The sequence below is a fragment of the Nerophis lumbriciformis genome, linkage group LG14 (genome assembly GCF_033978685.3).
Source record: "Nerophis lumbriciformis linkage group LG14, RoL_Nlum_v2.1, whole genome shotgun sequence".
NCBI classification, from domain to species: Eukaryota; Metazoa; Chordata; class Actinopteri; order Syngnathiformes; family Syngnathidae; genus Nerophis; species Nerophis lumbriciformis.
This window is the reverse complement of record NC_084561.2, coordinates 18,515,023-18,530,104: the sequence shown is the minus strand read 5'-3', so window position 1 is coordinate 18,530,104 and position 15,082 is coordinate 18,515,023. Positions and strand designations below refer to the sequence as shown.

The following is a 15,082-nucleotide window of genomic DNA, read 5'->3' as shown; positions in this document are numbered from 1 at the left end:
CAAGACTGTGATAAATTAATTTGCCACAGTAGGAATCAATAATTAATTAAATAAATAAATTGAACATTTTCAAAGCCATCCGTCCATTTTCTTCCGCTTATCCGAGGTCTGGTCGCGGGGGCCGCAGCCTAAGCAGAGAAGCCCAGACTTCCCTCTCCCCAGCCACTTTGTCCAGCTCCTCCCGGGGGTTCTCGAGGTGTTCCCAGGCCAGCCAGGAGACATAGTCTTCCCAACGTGTCCTGGGTCTTCCCCGTGGCCTCCTACCAGTCCGAAGTGACCCTAAACACCTCCCCAGGGAGGCGTCCGGATGGCATCCTGACCAGATGCCCGAACCACCTCATCTGGCTCCTCTCGATGTGGAGGAGCAGCAGCTTTAGTTTGAGCTCCTCCTGAATGTGCTTCCCAACCTATCTCTAAAGGGAGAGCCCTGCTCGGCTGCTTGTACCCGTGATCTTGTCCTTTCGGTCATAACCCAAAGCTCATGACCATAGGTGAGGATGGGAACATAAATCGACCGGTAAATTGAGAGCTTTGCCTTCCGGTTCAGCTCCTTCTTTACCACAACGGATCTCGACAGGGTTACATCATTACTGAAGACGCCGCACCAATCCGCCTGTCGATCTCACGATCCAGTCTTCCTTCACTCGTGAACAAGACTCCGAGGTACTTGAACTCCTCCACTTGGGGCAAGATCTTTTCCCCAACCCGGAGATGGCACTCCACCTTTTTCCGGGTGAGAACCATGGACTCGGACTTGGATGTGCTGATTCTCATCCCAGTCGCTTCACACTCGGCTGCGAACCGTAACCACTAAACAGGATCCCCTCAACGCCCTGACTGCGCCTAGAAATTCTGTCCATAAAAGTTTTGAACAGAAACGGTGACAAAGGGCAGCCCTGGCGCAGTCCAACCCTCACTGAAAACGGGCCCGACTTACTGCCGGCAATGCGGACCAAGCTGACACTGATCATACAGGGAGCGGACCGCCACAATCAGACAGTCCGATACCCCATACTCTCTGAGAACTCCCCACAGGACTTCCCGAGGGACACGGTCGAATGCCTTCTCCAAGTCCACAAAGCACATGTAGACTGGTTGGGCAAACTCCCATGCACCCTCAAGGACCCTGCGGAAAGTATAGAGCTGGTTCACAGTTCCACGACCAGGACGAAAACCACACTGCTCCTCCTGAATCCGAGGTTTGACTATCCGGCGTAGCCTCCTCTCCAGTACACCTGAATAGACCTTACCGGGAAGGCTACAACATAAAAATGTATACATTTTCCAACTTACGAGAGCTCTATAGACATGAAATAAGACCCCTTTACACTTTCTTTGAATCCACTACAGCAGTGATTCTCAAACTCTGGTACTTGTACCACTAGTGGTACACCATCTCGTGATACCCCAAAGAATCACTTGACTGAAGTACAGTGTTTTATTTTCCTTTATTCAAACAGTGTGTAATGTTACAGTGGCCACAAATATTAAATACACTTGTTAAATATAACCTCTGCCTTGTTTTTCATGAATACTTGGGCCGACTACGCTGCTGTATTTATATTTTGGTCATTATGGTGGTACTTGAAAAGTCAAGTTTTTTCTGAGGTGATACTTGGTGAAAAAAGATTCACAACCATTGCATATATATATATATATATATAATATATTAATGCTGGCTGAGGCTGAGCCAATCAGTGGCCACAATACTAAACAGAATGCTCTGATTGGTTTGGTATCCTCTAGTAGCCAATTCTGCTCTAGTATTAATGGTTTTAGTTAATTTAACCAATTTATATGCTTGAAAATGCTTAATTTTATGTATAACATCTATTTAATTATGCATATAACAACTGAAAGTATTTTATCTACACTCTTTGATTTTAATTCATATTATAATTGTTTTTATGATTATTTCATTTTTATTTTTTGCCTTCTTGTAATTTTCTGTTAAGCACTTAGAATTACCTTGAGCACAAATTGTGCTCTAAACATAAACTTGCCTTAAATTAGGAACAAAACATTTTTGAATAATAGAAAAAAATTCCCAATGTGGAATATTTGAAGCACGATGTGGCGAGGGATGACTGTACTGCATTTGATCATGCTTATGTTTGTTTTGTAAGCGTTACCCACCTGTGCAAATGGAGTAACTATCATGTCTTCTCCGTGCCTGCAAAAACAACCAATCACAAACATGCACTTTGTAAGATCTTCTTCTGGACAGTTGAAGAACAGTGAATGGAATGGTTCAATTATTGCTAACAATTAGGGGTATGCCTATCGATTGGCCACCAATCAGTATCTGCCAATTTTCGTGAAAAAGTATGTGATCGCCATTGCCGATTAATGTGTTTTAATGCCGATCCCCACTGGCTGATACTGTGTTTATTTTAGTCACCCGGCTGAAAAGCAGCTAGCAGCTAATTATGTATCTCTATACACAGTGTGGACCTACTTCCCTAAGCTAATAATGATCACATACATTACGGCAAATAAACTGCATTTCTTAGAATCTTAAGTATCATTATCATCAAGTATCAATTTCAGTGGAGAAAGAAGCTAAACATGTTACACACCAGAGAGCAAGTCAGTAGCTGGAATGCTAATAGCTAAGCTAAACACTAAGCTCGCTTTAAACAACACCAAGAAATGTGTGCTTAGTAGTGGTGTATATAGCCTCCTCTCCAGTACACCTGAATAGACCTTACCAGGAAGGCTCATGAAACACAATTAAGCATATAAAATCAACTTGTCTTTCCACTCTACTGGTACTTTAAGTGCTGCTGAAAGGCTGTATTTGAAAAGCTTTTGGGGCCACAGCATGCATGTAGATACATCCATTTAAAGAGAAAGTGACATCATACTGTACATCCTGAAGGGCTTGTGTTCCGGAAAACATTTTCACAATCAATGCTGGCAGACATGATGCAACTGCAAATATTAGTATACTCTAGTTATTGTGCTAAATGTCAACTTCAGTCCAAGCCTTTGGGACATTGCATTACTATCAAACGCATGCTGGGACCGTTTAGGTCGTCCAATGACCAATCAGTGTTTAGAGACGAGCATCCAAGACAGTGATTAAGACAGGGTGAAATACTGTACGTGAGAACTAGATGTTGTGAATTTAAATCATTAGAATTAGATCACTGCACACTTTTCTCACCGAGGTATCCAACTGACTTCGCATTGCTTCAATCCGTCCTCCCTTCAAAACAAAGGAGCAACGTCTACTGATTGATTAAAATAAGAACATCCTCATAAATAAATGTAAGAATGTGCAGCCATGACACATCTGCACTTGGTAGCTTGTGTTAAACGCATCCAGGAAACGGTTATGAAATACTCACAAGTCGCTGGCGGTCGATGAGTTGCGCGACATGGTTTTGGGCGAGAGGTCATAATCCGAGTCGGAGCGGTAGAGGAAGGACTCTCGACGCTGACTGTGCGGTACATTGGACTGGAGGACCAGGCCTGACCCGGGACTGGTCTGAGCGTCCAGAGGACTGCGACCCACTGAGAGGCCATTCTCCACATCGAAACTGAAAAAAGAGAAGCATTCATGTTAGCGATATACTTACATCCATCTGCTTTAAAAAAAATACATAACAAAACCCCAAAGACATGCTGTGCAATTCAAAACGTAGAAATAGAACAGACCGAGCAGCATCTTCAGTACAAAGGAATTTTTTGTATCAATAAAACTGCGTGGAATTCATTCCAAAAGTCATTCCAATGAGATTTTTGTGTTTTAGTAGATCACATAATTTGTTTGGAAAACACAGTAAAAGCAACTTTTCAGCCCTGGTTTGTCGATACACAAGCTTTTTAGATAGGGCCTAAAGTCTGCCAGAGTATAACAAGACATAGCAGCAGGGATCAGTGTTACCAACGTAGCACTTTGTTGCTACATTTAGCGAGTACAGTGAAACCTCCATTCACCGAACCCTCATTGTACGAACCTTTCAATTTACACACCACAGACCGAAAATAAATATGCCACACATTGTGCGCCTGCAGCGCAGCCATTTTGTGCCCGGCAGCACACTCCTGTGCTCACTGCTTATATTCAGTCAGCACAGTGCTACTTTGTGTAATTTTTTTAAGCCTTTTTGCAGCATTTGTGTAGTTTTGCTAGCTCAATAAGAGTCTAAAGAAAGCAATGGAAAAGCTATGTTTGGTTTGAAACATTAAAGAGGTACACAGCGTTGTCGACACAGACTCAGCTCCCTTCCGCCGCACGTAAAGACGATTAACCGACAATGTAAAGTAAATAACATTTTTTAATCCTATATGTAATTTTTACATGTACTTTTTTTTGTTGTTGTTGTTTTTTGGGAGGGTTACCAATTCAACTGAATTTAATACGTTTCAAGTGTTTTGAAAACCATTTAAATGTAGAGTATATGTAGAATATATTTATATTATTTATATATTATATATATAATATATTATATATATTATATTATTTATTATTATTACTGTCTATTGTGAGCGAACTGTGGTGCTGAATTTCCCCCAGGGATCAATAAAGTACTTTCTATTCTATTCTATTCTATTAAGCTTGTTGGTTGAGGTACTACAGGGTTTCTGTAGATATCGGCAAATCTAATTTAGTGCTTTTTAATGCCACTTAAAACAAATTGAATGCCCATTTTCTACTGCAAATAGTTATTATACATAGTCAAAATATTAAAATTGTCTGTATAGACAAAACTGTAATGATAATCTTGAAGAATAGTTGAAAAGTTTACATGAATTAATAATTAGAATGGGCTCACAAGACTCTTAAATCGCAGAATTCATTTTTTAGTATTTATTTTTCTGTAGTGGTAGCAGCAACTGTCAGTTGTGGTGGCGACAGCAGAAAGTTGCTTTCTCGGTCCCGCCAAAGAATTTTGGCACAGTTAACTGCTGCCTGCCGCATGTGTGATTTCACAGCATTACATTTTTTAATGCCTCTGGACAACTTTAATGCGTTTTAATGCCACTCAAGGCCTTAATTTTTGCTAAATCCATTTAGTGACTTTTAATGCTTTTTAATGACCCGCGGAAACCCCGTACTACTGTGTTTACCTCATTAATAATAAACTCCTTTAACTGTCAGAACATGTTGAGCACCAGCAAAAAATCGGACACCCCTGATCTAGCGTCTACACCCCTCGCACCTCAGTGCCACAAATAGATTGCAGTCCCGGGAAAAAAGTAAGCATTATTGTCTTCAGAGTTTCAATAAACTGTGTATATTAAAATATGAAATATTTCCAAATGGCTCAGCTAATATAACACTTTCTTGACCGCAAGCAGAAATAGCGAGTCTCTTTTCAAGCAGGCAACCTTGAGAAACATTATATAGTCCTTTATGCACACCTCTTCCCCATGCTCGTTCCTTACATCAACATGACATCACCGCTGACGTAAAGCATGTTACATCAGTAAGAACCTCACCCTTTGTTACACACACTGCATCATGTACAGTAAGGAGGTAAATGCCATGATATACTGGTGAAAGTCAGAGCAATTAGAAAAAAATGCATGATCAATTATAAAAACTATGTATTTTATGGCAAAGACAGCAATAGCCTTATTGGAAGGTGATTTATGAGTAGGAGAAACATGATGTGTTATGCTTATGTTTATCTGCCAGCCCACTTTCTTTTTGCCTGCTTATACAGAGCAACTGAAGGTTGCCGGAGTCTATTTTTAGCACAACCTGTCTCGGGCGCTCCGCTTATAGCTGCGCCTGATAAATGGGAGATGGCTGTTATCCAACTGATTCTGAATGAACTCGGCCCGATTCACAAAGAGAGAGAGAGAGAGAGAACTGGAAGAGTGTTCAGGAAGGCTGCGTCCAGGACAGTGATGCGATTCACCGTCTCGCACCGGATTGGTGTGACGAGGCCACGAGGGGCGGGGCCTACAAGCAGGGCTTACCTCGATAATGATACCCTCGCCAAGCTCGGTGAAACTAGCCATGACGAGGCTCCATCAGAGGCGGCCAGTGACGTCAGTAGCTATAAATAGATCCGCCTGGGGGACTGAGGGAGCTGGGAGGGACGCTGACGTATATAGCCCCCCCTTCCCCACACACACTTCAACATTTTTACATTTGTGGTAATGGTGGATGCTGGAAGAAATAGTAGGGTTTTAACAGCACATGCGGAATATGATGTGAGGTGAACCCATTATCACACTGCAGTGCTACCTCAACTTACGAGTGTTTGGAAATAAGAGATAACGTGTTTTCCAAACTATAAGCGGCTAATTTAAACATTAGGGCTTATAAAACGGTGCCATCCATTTTCTACCGCTTGTCCCTTTTGGGGTCGCGGGGGGCGCTAGAGCCTATCTCTGCTGCATTTGGGCGGAAGGCAGCGTACACCCTGGACAAGTCGCCACCTCATCACAGGGCCAACACAGATAGACAGACAACATTCACACTTACATTCACACACTGGGGCCAATTTAGTGTTGCCAATCAACCTATCCCCAGGTGCATGTCTTTGGAGGTGGGAGGAAGCCAGAGTACCCGGAGGGAACCCACGCAGTCACGGGGAGAACATGCAAACTCCACACAGAAAGATCCCGAGCCCGGGATTGAACTCAGGACTACTCAGGACCTTCGTATTGTGAGGCACCAGCACTAACCCCTGTTCCACCGTTATTGCCCATTCAGCAAATGGTTTTCATAAAACACAGAAAGAGACACTGAAAAGTAGAGATGTCCGATAATGTCTTTTTTGCCGATATCCGATATTGTCCAACTCTTAATTACCGATTCTGATATCAACCGATACCGATATATACAGTCGTGGAATTAACACATTATTATGCCTAATTTTGTTGTGATGCCCCGCTGGATGCATTAAACAATGTAACAAGGTTTACCAAAAATAAATCAACTGAAGTTATGGAAAAAAATGCCAACATGGCACTGCCATATTTATTATTGAAGTCACAACATTATTTTTTTTAAACATGCCTCAAAACAGCAGCTTGGAATTTGGGACATGCTCTCCCTGAGAAAGCATGAGGAGGTTGAGGTGGGCGGGGTTGGGGGGGGTGTATATTGTAGCGTCCTGGAAGAGTTAGTGCTGCAGGGGGTTGAGGTGGGGGTTACGGGGTAGCGGTGCAAGGGGGTTCTCGGTATTTGTTCTGTTGTGTTTATGTTGTGTTACGGTGCGGATGTTGTCCCGGAATGTGTTTATCATTCTTGTTTGGTGTGGGTTCACAGTGTCGCATATTTGTAACAGTGTTTAAGTTGTTTATACGGCCACCCTCAGTGTGACCTGTATGGCTGTTGACCAAGTATGCTTTGCATTCACTTGTGTGTGTGAAAAGCCGTAGATATTATGTGATTGGACTGGCACGCAAAGGCAGTGCCTCTAAGGTTTATTGGCGCTCTGTACTTCTCCCTACGTCCGTGTACCACTACGTACAGCGGCGTTTAAAAAAGTCATACATTTTACTTTTTGAAACCGATACCGATAATTTCCGAACCGATCCTGATAATTTCCGAAATTACATTTTAAAGCATTTATCGGCCGATAATATCGGCAGCCCGATATTATCGGACATCTCTACTGAAAAGGTGTTATTGCTTGTGCTACGGCGCTATCTTTTGGATGAGTTCGCTCACTGCAGGTTATACGGGTTGAAAATGTACTTTCTGTTCGGTGCCTTGAACCGGAAGTAAAAATGTAAATAGCGTTTCTGCTCGAAATGACTCTTCATTCATCACTCCAAGCAAAGTCTGTAAGTTTCACAATTTTTACTACCTAAACCGTCCCGTGTGTGATGTCTTTAGGATTGTTTTCATACATATTTGTACGTGCTATTGTAATGTAATCAAGCCGGCGTCGTTAGCTTTAGCGCGCATGCCAACACGTTTACAATTGTCTGTGTTAGTATTATTACCTTGCAATGGAATTCTGTTTGTATTGTTTCAGTTTCACCAAAACGTCACCGTGGAGTTGGAGTCTGTTTAGCTGATTGGAGAGCTAGCTTCTGCAGCGATGATTTCTGTTTCGTTTGATTAGTAGCTTTTTACTGCCGTTTAACAGGCAACGTTTGATAAGAATTAAGGCATGTAAATATATATTTATAGGTAGGTAGGTAGGTAGGTTTTTATTGTCATTGCACAAGTACAACGAAACTTTGTTTTCAGCACAAACCCGTTTATTTATAAAATCTTTTGTACTGGTATATTGCTGCAGCTTATAGTATATGTAAAAAAATTATTTATTTTCAATATAGAATACTGTTGCGCTCCATAGCCTGGAAAGTATGGTAATTGTTATGCTTTAGTTTGAAAGCCTAAATTTGAGCTACAAACATCACATCCGGTTTTACTCACTAGTATTAGCTAATAACTAGAGATGGACATAACTTTTTTTCCAACCATGGGAAAGAAGAAAGTGAGTACAGAGCTGAGAGGAAGAAGCAGATGATATTTACTGAATTAAAAAAAGAAATCACCAAAACCATGTTTGACCCTGTAGGATGGAGCACAGCACTGCTAATGTGTATCACACTGAAGCAGAATGAGTCTAACACCAGCCAAGAATGTTTAAAAGATATCTAAATGGACAACGTGGTGCGGTTGGGAGAGTGGCCGTGCCAGCAACCTGAGGGTTCCTGGTTCAATCCCCAGCTTCTACCATCCTACTCAGTGGTCTAGTGGTTAAGAGTGTCCGCCCTGAGATCGGTAGGTTGTGAGTTCAAACCCCGGCAGAGTCATACCAAAGACTATAAAAATGGGACCCATTACCTCCCTGCTTGGCACTCAGCATCAAGGGTTGGAATTGGGGGTTAAATCACCCAAAATTATTCCAGAGCGTGGCCACCGCTGCTGCTCACTGCTCCCCTCATCTCCCAGGGGGCGATCAAGGGTGATGGGTCAAATTGGACCCTGACTTAAACAAGTTGAAAAACTTATTCGGGTGTTACCATTTAGTGGTCAATTGTACGGAATATGTACTGAACTGTGCAATCTACTAATACAAGTTTCAATCAATCAATCAATGCAGAGGACATATTTCACCACACCTAGTGTGTGTGACAATCATTGGTACTTTAACTTAACTTAACTTAACTTAACTTAACTTAACCTAGTCGCATCCGTTGTGTCCTTGAGCAAGACCCTTCACCCTTGCTCCTGATAGGTCGTGGTTAGCACCTTGCATGGCAGCTCCCGCCATCAGTGTGTGAATGTGTGTGTGAATGGGTGAATGTGGAAATAGTGTCAAAGCGCTTTGAATACCTTAAAGGTACAAAAGCGCTATACAAGTATAACCCATAACCCATAAATGGCGGACAGTTATCTATGAAAATATGGGAACGCTGCTGATGGTGTGTTTGACGGAAATGCAGCTGGAATGCATCCACCTCACTGTCCCTTTATTTAAACTGTCCACCATGGGTGCCCGAGCTTTCAGCCGCTCTGCCCCACATCTTTGGAACTCTTTGCCACCAGACCTTCGTAACTTAGACTCAATATCCCTCTTCAAATCAAGACTCAAAACACACCTATTCCTGACTGCTTATTCATTGTAATCATCTTTTCTTTTCTATCTTTGTTGTTGTTGTTGTTTTTATCCAATTTGATTTTATTGTTTTGATTTTGTACGGTGTCCTTGAGTGCCCAGAAAGGCGCCTTATAAATAAAATGTATTATTATTATTATTAGAAGGGGAGATTGTAGATGTTCACTCTCCCAGGTAAACACTGCACATTATTATTATAATACCGTACTTCATAAAACTACTGTAGTTGTTCATAGTACATAATATTGTTAAGTTAAAGTTAAAGTACCAATGATTGTCACACACACACGAGGTGTGGCGAAATTATTCTCAGCATTTGACCCATCACCCTTGTTCACCCCCTGGGAGGTGAGGGGAGCAGTGAGCAGCAGCGGCGGCCGCACCCAGGAATCATTTTTGGTGATTTAACCCCCAATTCCAATCCTTTGATGCTGAGTGTCAAGCAGGGAGGTAATGGGTCCCATTTTTATAGTCTTTGGTATGACTCGGCCGGGGTTTGAACTCACAACCTACCGATCTCAGGGTGGACACTCTAACCACTAGTTTTTATACAATATTTATCATCTAAAACAGTGATTCTCAAACTGGTATGTGTACCACTAGTGGTGCGCGGGCTCCATCTAGTTGTACGTCACAGGATCACTTGATTAAAGTACAGTGTTTTATTTTCCTATATTCAAACACAGTGTTACTGTTCAAATTGTGTGCAATGTTAGTGTTTTTTAATGAACACTTAGGCCTACTATGCTACTGTATTTTAATGGCCATTATGGTGGTACTTGGGGAGCCAAATGTTTTCTGAGGTGGTACTTGGTGAAAAAAGATTGAAAACTACTGATCTAAACGTTAGTTTTTATTAATTTTTTTTGGGGGGGGGGCAAGAACCAATTTAATTTTAATTCATTTAAATGGGCAATGTTGAGATGTTTTGAGTTAAGAGCTCCGTTACAGAACTAATTAAGCTCGTACTGTTAAAAGGGGCAACAGTGGGTAGACAGCGCCCACTATTGCTAAAGGTGGGTATTACAGCAGCTGCCACAATTGACAATCTCCCAAACGACAACTCATCCTTCCCAGCATCTGTTTGGAATAAAAGAATCAGCATCATCATAGTTCATCCCCCGAAGGAATTCATGGACTTTTCCTGTAAATAAAAAGACTTCATGCGACCAGTGTGGCCACTGAAGCAGCAGATTGTGTTGATGTTACAAGATTAATTTACCTTTTTTTAACAACCGCTATAATTATTAAAAAGCTGAGCTTAAAGTCAAATGTCTTATCGTTAAACAGGCAAAAAGACAGAGAAAGAAAGAAAGCGAGAGAGACAGGCTGGCGTCTTGCTCGGTGCGAGCATTCATAACAAGTTGACCTTGGTAGGTCTTCAGCCTCCAGCATTGTTCTCTATCGCGCTGACGTAAATGACAGTGCCCCCCCCCCCTTTTCTCTCTTTAACTCTGTTCTACTTCTCAACTTTTCTCACACACCCACATCCTAACCTCGGCTTTTGTTCCCAGGATGTGCAGTTTGCACCTCGCTGCTGCCGTCCCTTCCCTCAGTTTACTTGAAAACAAAACAAGCCTGACGTGGGGGCAAATTCTGTAACGCACGTCTACGCAAAATGCAATCCGCAATGCGTACATATTAGTAACCGCGTGTGTGTGCATGTGTGTGTGAGTATGAGCAAGAAAGCAAGTCGGATCCTAAAGATAAACAATACTTAAAAAAAAAAAAAAAAGTTCGACATTGTGGGCTTTTTTGGGATGTCACAATCATGCCAATGCACGCAAATTCACCCAAATACTGTACACGTCAACTGATCAAAACTTGTTTGTCTTTGTGAAGACGAAACAGAAACAACGTGTAACAACATATCAACTCTTTATTGATCAAAACTTATGTTTGTCTTTGTGAAGACGAAACAGAAACAACAACGCGCAACAACATATCAACCCTTTATTGATCAAACGACACAATTGTGCTATTATAGTGTGTAAAGGGACGGCGTGGTGCAGTGGAAGAATGGCCGTGCGCGACCCGAGGGTCCCTGGTTCAATCCCCACCTAGTACCAACCTCGTCATGTCCGTTGTGTCCTGAGCAAGACACTTCACCCTTGCTCCTGATGGGTGCTGGTTAGCGCCTTGCATGGCAGCTCCCTCCATCAGTGTGTGAATGTGTGTGTGAATGGGTAAATGTGGAAGTAGTGTCAAAGCGCTTTGAGTACCTTGAAGGTAGAAAAGCGCTATACAAGTACAACCCATTTATCATTATTTATTTAAACATTTAACAACACACTGGCGTACACACTTCCTCTCCTTGTATTTCTTTATTTATTTTATCCTTTATTAAGAACAGATTTCTCATTCGCAATGCTGACCTAGCAAAGAGGCATCATCTACATGTTAGAGATGTTGGAGTGTGATGATAATCTCTCATCGTCTCTCATTTACCGACAAAAATGAGCACTGCAGGTCGTCCTCAACAGTTCACAAGTGTTCTTAAAGTACCAGTAGAGTGGAAAAACAAATTGCCTCTATATTGAAACTATTATCATATAAAGACTTGCAAAAGTTTACGAATAAATAAATATGATCAAAATAGTATGAATCTGCGCTACTGACCTGTCTCCGCTCAGGATAGTCTCCTGCTGGCCCCACTATGGACTGGACTCTCACTATTATGTTAGATCCACTATGGACTGGACTCACACTATTATGTTGGATCCACTATGGACTGGACTCTCACTATTATGTTAGATCCACTATGGACTGGACTCTCACAATATTATGTTACCGGTAGATCCACTATGGACTGGACTCTCACAATATTATGCTAGATCCACTATGGACTGGACTCACACACTATTATGCTAGATCCACTCGACGTCCATTGCAACAGTCGCCCAGGGTGGGGGTCCCCACATCTGCGGTCCCCTCCAAGGTTTCTAATTGTCCCACTGGTTTGAATTTTTCCTTGCCCTGATGTGGGATCTGAGCCGAGGATGTCGTTGTGGCTTGTGCAGCCCTTTGAGACACTCGTGATTTAGGGCTATATAAGTAAACATTGATTGATTGATTGATCAATCTCACAGAGATTCCCGAGACATTTTGAGGAATAATAAGGAAGTCAGTCACGTCATCACGTGACGTCGCGTTAAGAACCAAAGATCCCTTCCCCATCAAGGACAATCCTAAACAAGCAGACTTTGTGAGAACCAACAACAATTACTTTGGACAAATTATTATACAGGACTTTATTTTTTTGAACCCGAACACAAAGAGGATGAGTAAAAACGTTTTAGAAGCCGACTGCTACCCGGGGGTGCAGCTTTATTGAAACACTAGCATTTGCAGCATTGCTAGGTGCTAAACATATAAACTAAGCATCCATTCATCCATTTTCTACCGCTTGTCCCTTACGGGGTCGCGGGGGTGCTGGAGCTTATCCCAGCTGCACACGGGCGGAAGGCGGGGTACTAAGCATTTAAACCAAAATCAAACAAACACTGTCATATTTCCACCCTCGCTGGGATGCTGACCGACGGGACGCTCACATAATTCCATTTAGATGAAGATTCCATCGCAATCCTCACAAAGGGTTTAAGAAAAGTTCCTGCAAGAAGTCTTTTGGGGTCTTTTACGCCATCTCGCCGGGATCTATAAGTTCACCAGCCTGTCGGTCCATGGCCACATTTGTCTACTACCAGATGAGAGATGCATGAATTATAATCTAGAATTTACTTTTAGCAAGTTTGAGACGAAGTAGAGGCAGGTTTATAGTGTGTCAACAATAGCATTAGCTAACTGCTATCAATGCGACGCTAAAATAGTCAGTCTGCGTTGGTGCTTAGAATAACAATATCACTCATATTTGGTTAATATTCAGGTCACGACATGTAAATGGAGTATTGTTGACATTACCTAGAGGGTATAGTGAGCGCAACAGAGGACCCTCGATCTGTTGACTCAATTGTTAGCTATTTATTTACGATTTCAAATGCATAAAAAAAGCCAAGTATATGTGTTCTTGTCTTACATAAGGATTGTGACTTATAGACAGCACATATCTTTCCAACTTGTGCATATTTCCAGTATGACTGACCTGATAATATGGTCAGAGTGAAGAAGCGTTTCTACCGTGATGTCACTCTTCCGAAAGAAGCCAAAGAAATTCGGAGCGGAATATTCCAAGAGGCTGACTGAATTTGTGGCATTTTGTGATGTTTATATGAAATACTGTCAGGACGTGGACTATGGAGTAGTTGTTTTCCCGAGATGCAAGTGAACTTGGACCGGACATGGCGTGAAGGTAGTGACATCTTTTATTTTAAACACTAACAAACTACAAAAAAAGGATACAAACAAAAACTTGGCTAAGAAAACAAAAACTAGGACAAAGGCAAAACTATGGACGTGAAACTAATAAACACTTACTGTGGCATGGCATGAAGCATGAACTTTAGTGGACATGAATATCATGGGGTAGTCTGGATGGTTAGGATATGTCACCAGGATGATCAAAAGACACAGACAGGCTTAAATAGCAGTGACATGATTAGTGACAGGTGTGCTAGTGCAAATGAATCAGGTGTGTAACATGAAACAGGTGCGTGACATGACAGGTGAAAACTAATGGGTTGCTATGGTGACAAAACAAACAAAAGTGCACAAAGAGTCCAAAAACAAAACCGAACATGACTAAAACAAAACATGATCACACAGACATGACAAATACAATTGGATATGGTTTAATGGATACAATGAAAAACAAGTAAGCATATAAAGTCAACTTGTTTTCCACTCTACTGGTACTTTAATGTGCGGGGGTAAATGTGTTGATTTGGAGAATGTCCGTAACTTTAACTTGGTTTTACTGCCATCCAGTGTCTAAAGTAAGTTTGGTATAAAACGAGTAAAACATCAATACAGTATTTTTTCCCACCTGCTGTTGCAATTTGATGCTTTTTGAAGGCTCAGGTTACAACTAGTCCTCAAAACATTAATAAGGAATGCATTAAATTACATAAGATTGAATGTTATTGGAAAACAAATTGCCTCAAAACATTGCAACTTTCTGAAAAGGCTGCCGCGAGTTCAGACATTTTAGGCGGCAATAATCATTTAAAAAAAGCCTGAAATGACTGTTTGTGGCCGCATTTTGGTCTTTAATATTACTTATTTCTTATTATTATTGGACTGCTGAAGGGCTCCCACCCCACCCTAAACCTATCGTTCCCGCCTCAAAAGCACACACTCAGTATGTTTACATGCACTAAAAAAATATGTTGACTTCATTTGGCTGAAACACATTTTTTTAAACACATTTAAATTAGCAAGTTGGCCTTTTGCTTCATAGTGTAAGGTAGAAATGTGATGATTAATGTAGGATGAAATAATATAATAACACATCATTATTGTATTATTCTAAGTGCATCTACTGGAGGTTAAGGGTCCTCTGTCTTAAAAATCTAGTGACGCCTTTGTTTCTAACTTTAATCAGGGGTCCTTGAACGCACCACAGTTATCTGCTCTAAGAT

General features: G+C 41.6%; 1 protein-coding gene across 5 annotated transcripts in view; it reads right to left on the bottom strand.

Moving 5' to 3' along the window:
• The window catches only part of LOC133616537 (3',5'-cyclic-AMP phosphodiesterase 4C-like), a 220,554-nt gene that overhangs the window by 28,872 nt on the left and 176,600 nt on the right, over positions 1 to 15,082 (bottom strand). For 3 of the 5 annotated variants that reach the window (XM_061975934.2, XM_072914640.1, XM_061975935.2), the window contains 3 exons: positions 3,354 to 3,545; positions 3,170 to 3,211; positions 2,137 to 2,173 (listed from right to left, as the gene is read on the bottom strand). In XM_061975934.2, coding sequence (XP_061831918.2) covers positions 2,137 to 2,173; positions 3,170 to 3,211; positions 3,354 to 3,545 — 271 coding nt within the window. The remainder of the gene's footprint in view (positions 1 to 2,136; positions 2,174 to 3,169; positions 3,212 to 3,353; positions 3,546 to 15,082) is intronic. The other 2 variants (XM_061975930.2, XM_061975929.2) reach the window with 1 other exon arrangement.